Source organism: Ambystoma mexicanum, chromosome 10, assembly GCF_040938575.1.
Source record: "Ambystoma mexicanum isolate Mex_15411 chromosome 10, UKY_AmexF1_1, whole genome shotgun sequence".
NCBI classification, from domain to species: Eukaryota; Metazoa; Chordata; class Amphibia; order Caudata; family Ambystomatidae; genus Ambystoma; species Ambystoma mexicanum.
Genome location: NC_090932.1, coordinates 1,302,515,391 through 1,302,525,772, shown reverse-complemented (window position 1 = coordinate 1,302,525,772; position 10,382 = coordinate 1,302,515,391). Strand labels below are relative to the sequence as shown.

Below are 10,382 nucleotides of genomic sequence, written 5' to 3'. Positions count from 1 at the left end.
ATGCTGGTTCCTGTGATAGTGATTGTGTTGGTGATCTGTTGCACCTGTCAGCCCGGACTTTGATGCTGTGCTAAAGCAGTGCCTAGCAACACAATTGTAATGGTCTCAATTGGGGTACAGGAGGCACCTTGTGGTACAAAATGCAGCGCAGTACAAACCGATGAATCAAACAAGCAATGTATGGTTGCCATAGAGGATGGGGAGCTCACATGGGAATTCGATAATGTAGTATTAACGAAAGGGGGGAATGTTGGGGAGGGGGGGTGATCGTCCCAGGCCCCCTAGCACTTTTGGATGAGGCAGAGGCCATGAAGTGTGCAGTAGGGACTCAGGGAGGGTATAGGGGTGAGGGGGACATCCATAGGACCTATAGTATGCAGAAGGGGGTGTATGTTTTTGCTTTAGTGTATACGGGGAACCAAAATGCCATTTTCAATAGTAGCAGCCATATTGAAATCAAGGCCTAGTTCGGTGCTGCAGCCAGAGTTGCGGCTCGAGCCACACGCACATGGAAATACATGTATTCAATGCGAGAATAGGGAATAGATTGTAGCACGGGCACCAGTGAGAAAGACATGGGCTACAGAGATTCATAGAGGCATCATTGCCTCATGTTGCCAGCATTTGTATCCCAGAAGGAATGCGCCTTGCAAGGTCATGAGGGGGTTAAGAGCTCTCTGCGAAAAGCGGTCCAATGAGAAGGAGGGCACAAGCCTCTGACCTTCCACATCCCAGCTCTAAGTAATAGCACTCAGATGCCGCATCCCAAGACTCCCAGCATTCCAAGGCACCAGTCAGTTCCAGACCACCGTCCATAAAACTGTTAAACCCCAAATCAATCAGAAATCGATCATCCGCCTTCACCATATGTCACATGATTTTTTCTGCAAGGTACCAGGAGGGATAAAACAACATAACTAACATGAGGATGGGGAGCTTTGGTTGGTCACCAAGGTGTCTGGAATCAAGTTGTAGTTTGTTAGAAGCGATGGCCTCGAACTATCCGCTTAGCCTGTGTCTGCAGTACCAGGTGCACATTAGGTTAGACATAGAGCCAGTATTGCTTTTCTTCACATAATTGCCAATTAGTTGCAGCTTCATGCCTAATGACTTGCACAGAGGAGCCCACATGGAAGAAGATGGACAGTAGGGGCTGGAACCAATGGCCTGACATCCCTTATGGAGCAGGTAACCTATTTATAGCGTCTCGACCAACCAGCCATTTGGATTTGTACACTGTAATTTACGTCACTGATGACACTGTGTGCCTTCATAAAGTGTTGTTTGTACCTATTTCGACAGAACGTTACATGACAGCACAGTGCTTTGCTGGTGCATTTCTATTTTTGTGGAAATAAAACTTGTTCTCCTTGCAAGAGGCGTGCTGGGCCTTTTTCCTTAGCGGGTTGTATTTTCTCTGGTGTTAGCGTTGATGGGTTTCGCTACAATGCCAAGGACCTGGAACTCATATTTTTAAAAGTGGTGCATAGCAAAAGGTGCCAAAAAAGGCCATGTACACTGGGACGTAAAGATCAAAGTCCAAGAGACATTGAACAAGTGAGCGCTATAAGGAACTCGTGGTGGCATCAGTAAAGACAGACACAAGTGGTCACAGTTCAAGCATGTTTATTAAACTGTATGCAGGTGGAAAAATGACTAAAACTAAAGTGGGAGCAAGCATCGACTTCCAAATGAAAATAAGGTAGTCCTAGTAGCGTTGTGTCAAATAAAAAGGCCTATACTAAGAAACCCATTGCCAACCCTTACAAATACTACAAAAAGGGTGTGGGATAGTTTTCAAGAAAAGAAAGAAGTGTTCACAAATGATATGTCAGGATGCAGCAGCTTGGTTCTCCCTTGCTCACGCTTTGAGCACGGGTGTAAGGTGGGATCTTGGAGCATAGCACACACTCGAGCTTCCCCAGCACAAGTCGACAGTTCTGTTCCAGTTCATCAGGAACCTTGATGGCCAAGTCTCGTTTCTCTTGAAAATCTCTTGCCTTCGAGGGCCTGACGTATTCAAACAACAAAAAAAAAAGTGTTTTCAACAAATGAAAGTTTGTTTCTTGGTTTCACTTAGGGTGAGGATTCTTCAGCCACGTGTCCCCAATTTCCGGGTGCTGACTCCTCTTTACTCTCAAACTCCCTTCACTGGATTCACTATGGCTTTTCCTTCCTTCACAAATCTTAATGTCTTTTTAAACAGTTCCAGTGCACATCCCTCGGCCGGGTTCACTCTTGTCAACACACTGTTTCTTGGGACTTTAGACTGGTCCCCTTCCCGTCAGCATCCCTCTTCCGGTTTACTATTGCCAACTTCACATTCCTGACTGTTTGCAGGATTAATTTCTTTTGCTTTCTCACAGTTCTTAGGTCAAAGGCTTTCGACTGTACAGGGATTTTGTATGACCACTTTGACCCATCTTGGAGGCTCTTTACGGCCTTCTGGTATTTGTAGTTTTACTCAGACTCTCGAGTTAGCACCCACGTGGTGCCAGTTCCCTCTACAGCTGGTCTCCCCGCAACACTTTTACAGTTCTTTGAACTTGGTTCAACTTGCCACGTTGCGTCTTTCATTCACCATAGTCCGGCTCTTATCGGCTCTCCCCTCGACTCACCGGCTGTGATGAACTGCTTGGCTTTCCTCGTAACGGGAGTCATGGCCAGTACCACGGTAGCAAGAGTTTCCGGTGCTCCTGCTAAGTATCAACACGCTCCGTGTACTGTTGACATCTGCTGCAGTGGACTTGGGCTATTATCCTTGACCTTATGATTCTTTCAGTGGAGGGTTAGCAGGGTTCTGTCGAAGGGGGCAAGGTTGCGTCTCTCCTCGTCAGACTCTCGATTCTTGCCGCCTATCTCCTCCTCTTGAACTGCCTGCTCTGGATATCTGTGTTGTTGTGCAGTCAGCCTTGCTTGTACTGTGCTCTCTTGCTCCACCTTTTATCCCTGTGGGGAAGGGAAAGGGCCATCAGGTGTGTGTGATTCTGATCAATTGCCTCACTTTGCCTGACCCTTGTATTGGGCCATGACAGGTAAACAGCTCTGGTGTTAGTCTGTTCTCTGGTGTGTCGTGCGAAAATGTACGTGTCGGAAAAAAGGGGGGCAGTGGTTTTGAATGTTTTACGTGCTAGGATGGGGAAAAGGTGTTGAAAGAAGGGGGATACCACATCTCACATGTCGGTGTACCACTTCTACTCCCCGAGGACCCCCCAGCCAGGTGATCCTCCCTCACTGGTCTACCCCCAGGAACTGGATCCAATAGCGATGGCTGTATCCTGGCCACCTGGATGACAGATCCACAGGGGCTAGCTAGGGAGACACCTTCAGGTTTCTCACAGTAGCAAGAGAATCACTGTACACTAGGACTCGAATGCAAAAGTCCCAAAAAATACAGAACAACCGAGAGCAAAGAGAAACACTGCTTCATGGGACTTGAAGCTGAAAATTGCAAGAGATGGTGAACCAGACAAACCCTAGAGAACCCTGTATTTTGGAACTTGTACGCCAAAGCATCGAACAACACTGAGGGTGGGAAACGTGATAGATCAAAGACATAAACTAGAGTTACAGACAACCTGACAACCTACCAAGTTTTCTCTATCAGTAACATCGTTGAACTCTATGCCTTAACTCATGACATCATTTATTCACGTCCCTCACCAGGGACCAACCGGACTCTGGTATCAGGGGACAAGGGAAGACGTGGTGAGAGAAACTCAAGCATTGTGAGGAGAGGGGGGGGAGTGGCCAACAGAGGTTATGTGTCAGGGTAGTAGGGAAGACAGAACCAGAACGTCTCCAGCATGGCTCCATCGAGAAAGAGAGAGAGAGAGAGAGAGAGAGAGAGAGAGAGAGAGAGAGAGAGAGAGAGAGAGAGAGATATATATATATATACGGTGAGAGGTAGAGAAAGGAGAGAAAGGAGAGAGAGAGAGAGAGAGATTGGTTGGCACATGAATAGATATAGATTAATACAGAGACCAAAACCACTTCATTGTCAGGAGGAAGTGACCAATAAAATCCCTGTATCAGGCAAAACTACAGAGTTCCATTGTCAGAAGGGAGAGAGAACAAGATACCAGCATCCATTCATTATCAGAGAGAGAGGGAGAGATCAGAGGAACTCCACTGTCAGAGAGAGAGATATAGCTCAGCAGATCTGCATTGTCAGAGGGAGTCCAGAAGCACCTCGTTGTCAGCGAGAGACAAGCAGGGCATCGTTGTTAGACAGGGCAATTGCTCAGTTGTTCTCTATTGTCAAAATGAGATCAGCAGTGTTCCATTGCCAGAAAAGAAAACCAGCGAGGGAGAAAGGGGAGAGCGATAGGGGGAGAGAGAGGGAGAGGGAGAGAGAGAGAGGGAGAGGGAGAGGGAGAGGGAGAGAGAGAGAGAGAGAGAGAGAGATTGGAACCAGCAGAGCTCCATTGTCATAGAGATCAGCAGAACTAGGCTGTCAGAGAGGACATCGTTCTTCTATAGAACTCTGTGGAGAGGCCCAGCAGAGCTCCAGTATCAGAGAGAGAGAGATACCAACAGTGCATCATTGTCAGGAGAGAGGGACTATCAGAGCGAGACCAGCAGGACACCATTGCCAGTCAAGGCATAGGGCCCATTGGAGCTACATTTACTGTGAGAGATCAGCAGAGAACGACTGACAGAGAGAACTCAGAGCTCAATTGTCAGAAAGAGACCTGTAGAGCTCCATTATCAGGGAGAGCCCCGTTGTCTGATGGGAGAGCAGCAGAGCTCCACTCTCAGGGAGTGAGAAAGACCAACAGAGTTCTAGTGTTAGGAAAAGACTGGCTTTATTGCCAGAGAAAGAGAAAGATAACAGCTCCCTGAGAGAGTCAGAGGTGAGAGAAGAGTGGGAGAAAAATGAAAATTAGAGAGTGTGAAAGAGAGAGTTAAATAAAAAGATAGGACGAGAATTGATCAATTTCTAACCCTGTGGCTGCGGCAATCCAGTGCCTGCTGAAAGAAACTAGCAGAGTTTCAGTGTCAATGACATAACTTTGGATTTATGCCATATCAGGCGTGAGTGGAACACCCACCCTGTTTTACCTTGGATTCTGTAGCTTGTGGCCTTCCATTTATGGTAGGAAGAGCAGCGCTGGTCAGAAGTCTCCCCGGATCTCGGACCTGGCCTGCCTCAGCCCCGAGTACCGAGCCTGAAGCTGGGGGCTCAGTGATCTAATCTGCTCTGTGCTGCTTTGCCTAGCCATCATTCGCGCGTGTGCAGTTCACATTTGCACAGCCTGTTTTGTTTGTTCTGGCCTGAAAGGGAGACAACGGGAATCAATGGGCCATGACTTTCACTTGGGTGGCAGCCGCCACTATTAAAAGCAGGCTTTCTACATGCTGGGCACACTGTTGTTTTCCAAATGTGCATCTTACACTTTCATAGAAAAAAAGTATTTTCCAAACTCAAAAATGCTGCTTAATCCTGCATTTTTCTTTGAAATGTGTTTTTTTTTGTTGACAAACTACCACACAAAAACCCTGTCATTTGTGTGCCCCTTCTGGGTGCCCCTTCCTTTGTGTTTTATCACAGGTTACATTTATAAAGATGTTATGTGTTTGTCAGACTGCTTATTGACAAATAAATGCTTATATAAAATAAATCAAGCCCATGCCCTGGCCATACACATTTTATAACACGTTTTTCTTATAAGGAATTGCAAAACGTTATACGATTAACAACCAGTTTTTAATATATAACATCTCTGCAACGGTCTCTCAACCTTCTGAGCTACCCTACTAGCCTTCTATTGCAGAGCGTGTCTAATGATCCGTTCTAAACATCACTGCATTACCAACAGAATTTTGGGTGCACCACTTCCATGGAAGTGATTTAAAGTGCAATTTATCTATAGTGGAGTTTGCAAAGAAGCAGCATGAAAGAAATTGCACCATTTTTAAGCTATTATTTTGAACATTTCAACTGCCAGTTCTGCCCCCTCAGAGCTCTGTCCCTCCTCCAAACTGCGCCCCCAACTAGGCCCTTGTGGGCACAATTCTGTTGCCTGTCTCCATGACCACAAGTCTGGCTTCAGAGCTGCCAGAAGCACGGAAACTGCTCTCCTGAACATCAGTGAAGATCTGCTCTCCTACCTTGACTCTAACATTCCCTCTGTCCTCATCCTCCTCGATCTCTCTTCTGCCTTCGACACGGTCAACCATACCATCCTGCTTAACCGTCTCCGTGAAAACCTGGGTATCACTGATCAGGCTCTGGCCTGGCTGACCTCTTTCCTCTCAGATCGACCCTCCCAGGTCCAACTTGGGTCCTTCCTTTCATCTATCTTCCTCTCTACCTGTGGGGTTCCCCAGGGGTCTAACCTCTCGCCCTGGCTTTTCAACCAATACCTGGCCACTCTCGCCCACTGCATTGCCATTTTCTGCTCAAATTTCCAGTGCTACGCTGATGACACTAAACTCATTTTCAGGCTGCCCTCGGCCACCTCCTCTCCCTCTCTCATCTCTGATTTCCTAACTGCCATTCAAGATTGGTGTTCCGCCAATGATCTTTGTCTGAATGCCAGCAAGACGGAGATCCTCCTCATCGGCACACCTTCACCATCCTTTCCCATCCCTCTCTGGCCGGCCTCCCTTGGCCCTCCTCCTACCCCCACCTGCGAGGCTAAGAATCTCAGGGTCATCTTTGACTCCACCCTTTCCTTCTCCGCCCACATCTCGGAGATCTCTAAAAAGTCAAATTTCCGACTGCACCTCCTCAGAGGTACTCTGCCTTTCCTCTCCTTCCCCCAGAAGCTCATGGTATCCCAAGCTCTGGTTCTCTCTAGCTTCGACTAATGTAACAGCCTCTTTCTAACTCTACCTGCCTCTACTCTCCGCCCTCTGCAACTAATCCAGAGCAGGACTGCAAGGCTTGTCCTTGACCTCAAGCCCTGGGATCGTATCTCTCCAGCTCTGAAATCTCTCCACTGGCTCCCAGTGGATGGAAGGATTAAATTCAAAATCCTCTGCATTGTCCACAAGGCTTTCTGGGGCCTGGGTCCAAAATACCTTCAGCTATCCCTCCGTAAATGCCTCCCCTCTCGAGCTCTTCACTCCTCTACCTCCAACTCCCTCAGGGTCAGTCGTTTTTCAAAGGAACGATCTGGGGGTAGATCTCTGTCTTCGGCTGGGGCCTCCCTCTGGAATAGCCTCCCTGCCACTCTAAAACTTGAGGAGAACCATCTCTGGTTCCGGAAACACCTCAAGACCTTCCTCTTTTCTTCTGCCTTCGCTCCCCCTCTCCCCTGCTGATCCGTTCTCTCTTGGCACCATGCACCTGGCCACCCTCTGTCCTTCGGGCCCAGGTACCTGCTCACCCTGCCACCCTCCCGCACTGCCTGCAGGCCACCCCTTGCACTGGGGTCTGTATCTGTACCCATACAGCCCCCCACTTTTTCTTCCCGCACTGCCTGCAGGCCACCCCTTGCACTGGGGTCTGTATCTGTACCCATACAGCCCCCCACTTTTTCTTCCTGCACTTATCAGACCTACCCTGTCTGCTGCCTTAAACCCAGCACTTGCAAATTGCCATCTGCATTACCACTGTTTGTTGCCTTTATTATTTTATTATTGTTATTTATCTGTTTCTCCTCTGCTTCACACTTTCCACTTCTCCCTCCTCCCATGTTCCCCTCCTCTGAAACACTTGTGTACGAGCGCGATAGAAATAAAATATCAATATCAATACCCCTTTACATTTTTTTCATTTCCATCACTGGCGGAAAAGCAAAACTACAAGTAATAGAATTGGAATACCAAAAACAGGACTGGATTGAATAGGGAACAGCGCTCTGCAAGACAAAGACGGAGATCAGAATGGTCGCCCTCTCAGGGAAAACGCGACTACTAGGCCCCCAGACTGAATCACAAGCGCTGACGCATGCGCTCGAGCTCTCAAGCTCTAAAACATCCTGCACGAGCAGCTCGTCCAGTCGTGCTTCTTTCCTAGCATTCTGGGATATGTAGTACGGACTGTGTAACTTGGGACATTAAAACAACGTGGTCCCGAATGCAAACAAGGAATCTTGGCTATGTGGACCGGGTCCACTCTGGCGAGCATAGAGATGGGCTGCACAGCTGTACCGACGAGTGTAAGCCGTTAGGGAGCTGGGGGCGGGTAGCCGAGAGGGCGAGGGGGTGCTGTGCCTCAGCAGAAACACCTGAGATGCTTTAGAGTAGTGCTGAGCTCCGCACAGGTGTGTCCACGAGAGGTGATTATTTAGGCCGCTCCCGCTTCTTCCTGTTTTTCCTACCACGATGGAGGGCTGGGTACTGCTGATGCTTTTCCTGAGCTGGGCTCCTGCTGTTCTTGCCCGGCCTGGTATGGTTTTTAATGCTTATTTAAATAACAGTGGGTGCGCACTGAGCCATCGAGAGGTAAATGCCTTCTCGGGCAGGCCAGAAACCACCTCCTCATCTTCCCATGAAGGACGGAGTCACAGCACTGGGGGCCGGAATCACAGCACTGGGGGCGGTGCCGTCAGTACTGCAGTGGTCAATATGTGGCCCGCCAGACTCACTCGGGAGTGATTACAGTATTTGTAACTGCACTTTTTATCCACTTAAAAACACTTTACATGCGTTGTACTTGAAAGCAACGGGATGGGGCAGGGCTTGGGGTGTGTGTATTCGTGTTTGCAGTAGCAAGTAATCGCTAACGCATGCACACCACAGAAGAGCGTGCCAGGGAGTAAAGCACAGCTCGTTTAAGCTCAGGGCTGGGCCTTGTGGACAGCGAAGCGCGTGCACCTTCCTTGCCAGTAAAAAAATGCTCTGGCACCGCGTTCATTATGATCAGGGACGGCATCGGGGCCTTTCAACGATCAATCGGCCAGTCGCCCGTTTCCCTCTTCCCAAGGACCACCCTCTGAGGCACACTCAGTCAGTATTCAGTACATCCCCCTGCACCTTGGGTAGTTCTGAGGACATTTCCATGATGACATGTTAGTTGGCCCGAAACCCCAGTCATTGAATCGCCTTTTGAACACTCAAACTCTTCATCGCCTCTTTCAACTCTTGGATATCCTGTATGATGTTTATTTTGGAGGTCCCTCAAGCATGTAATTGGATGTTCTTTTGTACGGGCCATAGCAGCCCCCATCATCCACTCCATATCTGCCGTCTCTTGTTCCCAGAGTTTTGTTTTGTTACTAACCCAGGGGTTGGGGCCTGCTGGTGGAAGCACAAAGAAGTCCAGGGTCTCCCTGTTTGGATTTTGCCATCTCTTTGGCGTGTATATGGGGCATACGTTCTCATGCTCTGCTTAATTGTAGTTTGCCCTTGTGTTCTCCCTTTTTTGAACTTCTAAGAGTTATTCCTTTAAAGCTGATGCACTTAAAAGTATTAGATGTAAGGTGTTTAATGTTTCCAAATCTTCTCGGGGTTATATAATGTAAAGCTTGTCTCCAATTAGACCTCTTCTTTGAGCTGGAATGTGTCTTCTAATATTGTCTTATCTGGATTTCCCACCCCTCCTGCGGCCTTGCCTCTAGGGAAAGCAAAGAGGCATACTCTTTGCTTGAAAATACATGTACTCCCCTTGATTTGCGGCCGGTTCAGTTTCTGGGGGCCTCAATGTCTGTCCAGTGTTGCAGCCTTTTTTCTCTGTATGCTTTTCGCCCCTGGGAAACGGCGGTTTGTAGTGTTGGGGCCACCGGCTATTTGAAAGTATCCTTTAAGCGTTTTGGGCTTTGCTCAGTTTGGGTGCGTAGGGGGTGCTCTCTGCTTCTCCACATCACTGCGGCTTGATCTCTGCACCTGCCTGATCTTTTGTTCCTGCAGTGTAGCGGTGCACTGTGCCTCCAAACGCTGGCGTGGCCCCCTTACCTCTCCTCTAGGTTGAGTCGCTAAATAACATGCCCCGCATTGCTGATTTCCCCACAGTGTCTCTTTATGCCGGCTCTCATTCTGTGTTCACTCTGGGGCTCGTGTTACCCCTTCTGGCATCATCCTCTGTGGCGCCTCCCCACCCCCCACCGTTGGGACTGTTTTCTTCTGCAGATGTCAGCAGGGGAAGCCAATGAAGCCAGCAGTCCACAGACACCAACAAAAACTGTAAGTGTGGCTTGGGTGGGGTGTAGAGCAATTACTCTATTCCAGAAAGCCCCCGCCACTCTACCTTACCTCTCCATAAAGAACACCGCATTAGACTTACACCATGCACATTTAGAGATTTATGACCACCGACCTAAATCTATGCATGACTGGACTGTAAATGTTTTGCATTACTTACGAATATAATTCCCAATGTTGGCATGTGCCACACTTAGATGGAATTCTCAACCTTAGCCTACGTCGCATCTAGATAGGATTCTGAATGTTTGCATGTGCCACACTTGGATGGAATTCTCAACCTTAGCCTA

At 48.4% G+C, this 10,382-nt stretch overlaps 1 protein-coding gene across 3 annotated transcripts in view; it reads left to right on the top strand.

The window, feature by feature from the left end:
- The first annotated feature begins 7,850 nt into the window (after positions 1-7,850).
- LOC138492268 (zona pellucida sperm-binding protein 3-like) overlaps positions 7,851-10,382 on the top strand; it is a 48,537-nt gene continuing 46,005 nt past the window's right edge. Inside the window, exon 1 of one of the 3 annotated variants that reach the window (XM_069619313.1) lies at positions 7,851-8,111. In XM_069619313.1, the coding sequence (XP_069475414.1) occupies positions 8,030-8,111 (82 nt within the window). In that variant the 5' untranslated portion in view covers positions 7,851-8,029. Of the gene's footprint in view, positions 8,112-8,178; positions 8,232-8,268; positions 8,342-10,382 lie in introns of those variants that run through there. The other 2 variants (XM_069619315.1, XM_069619314.1) reach the window with 2 other exon arrangements.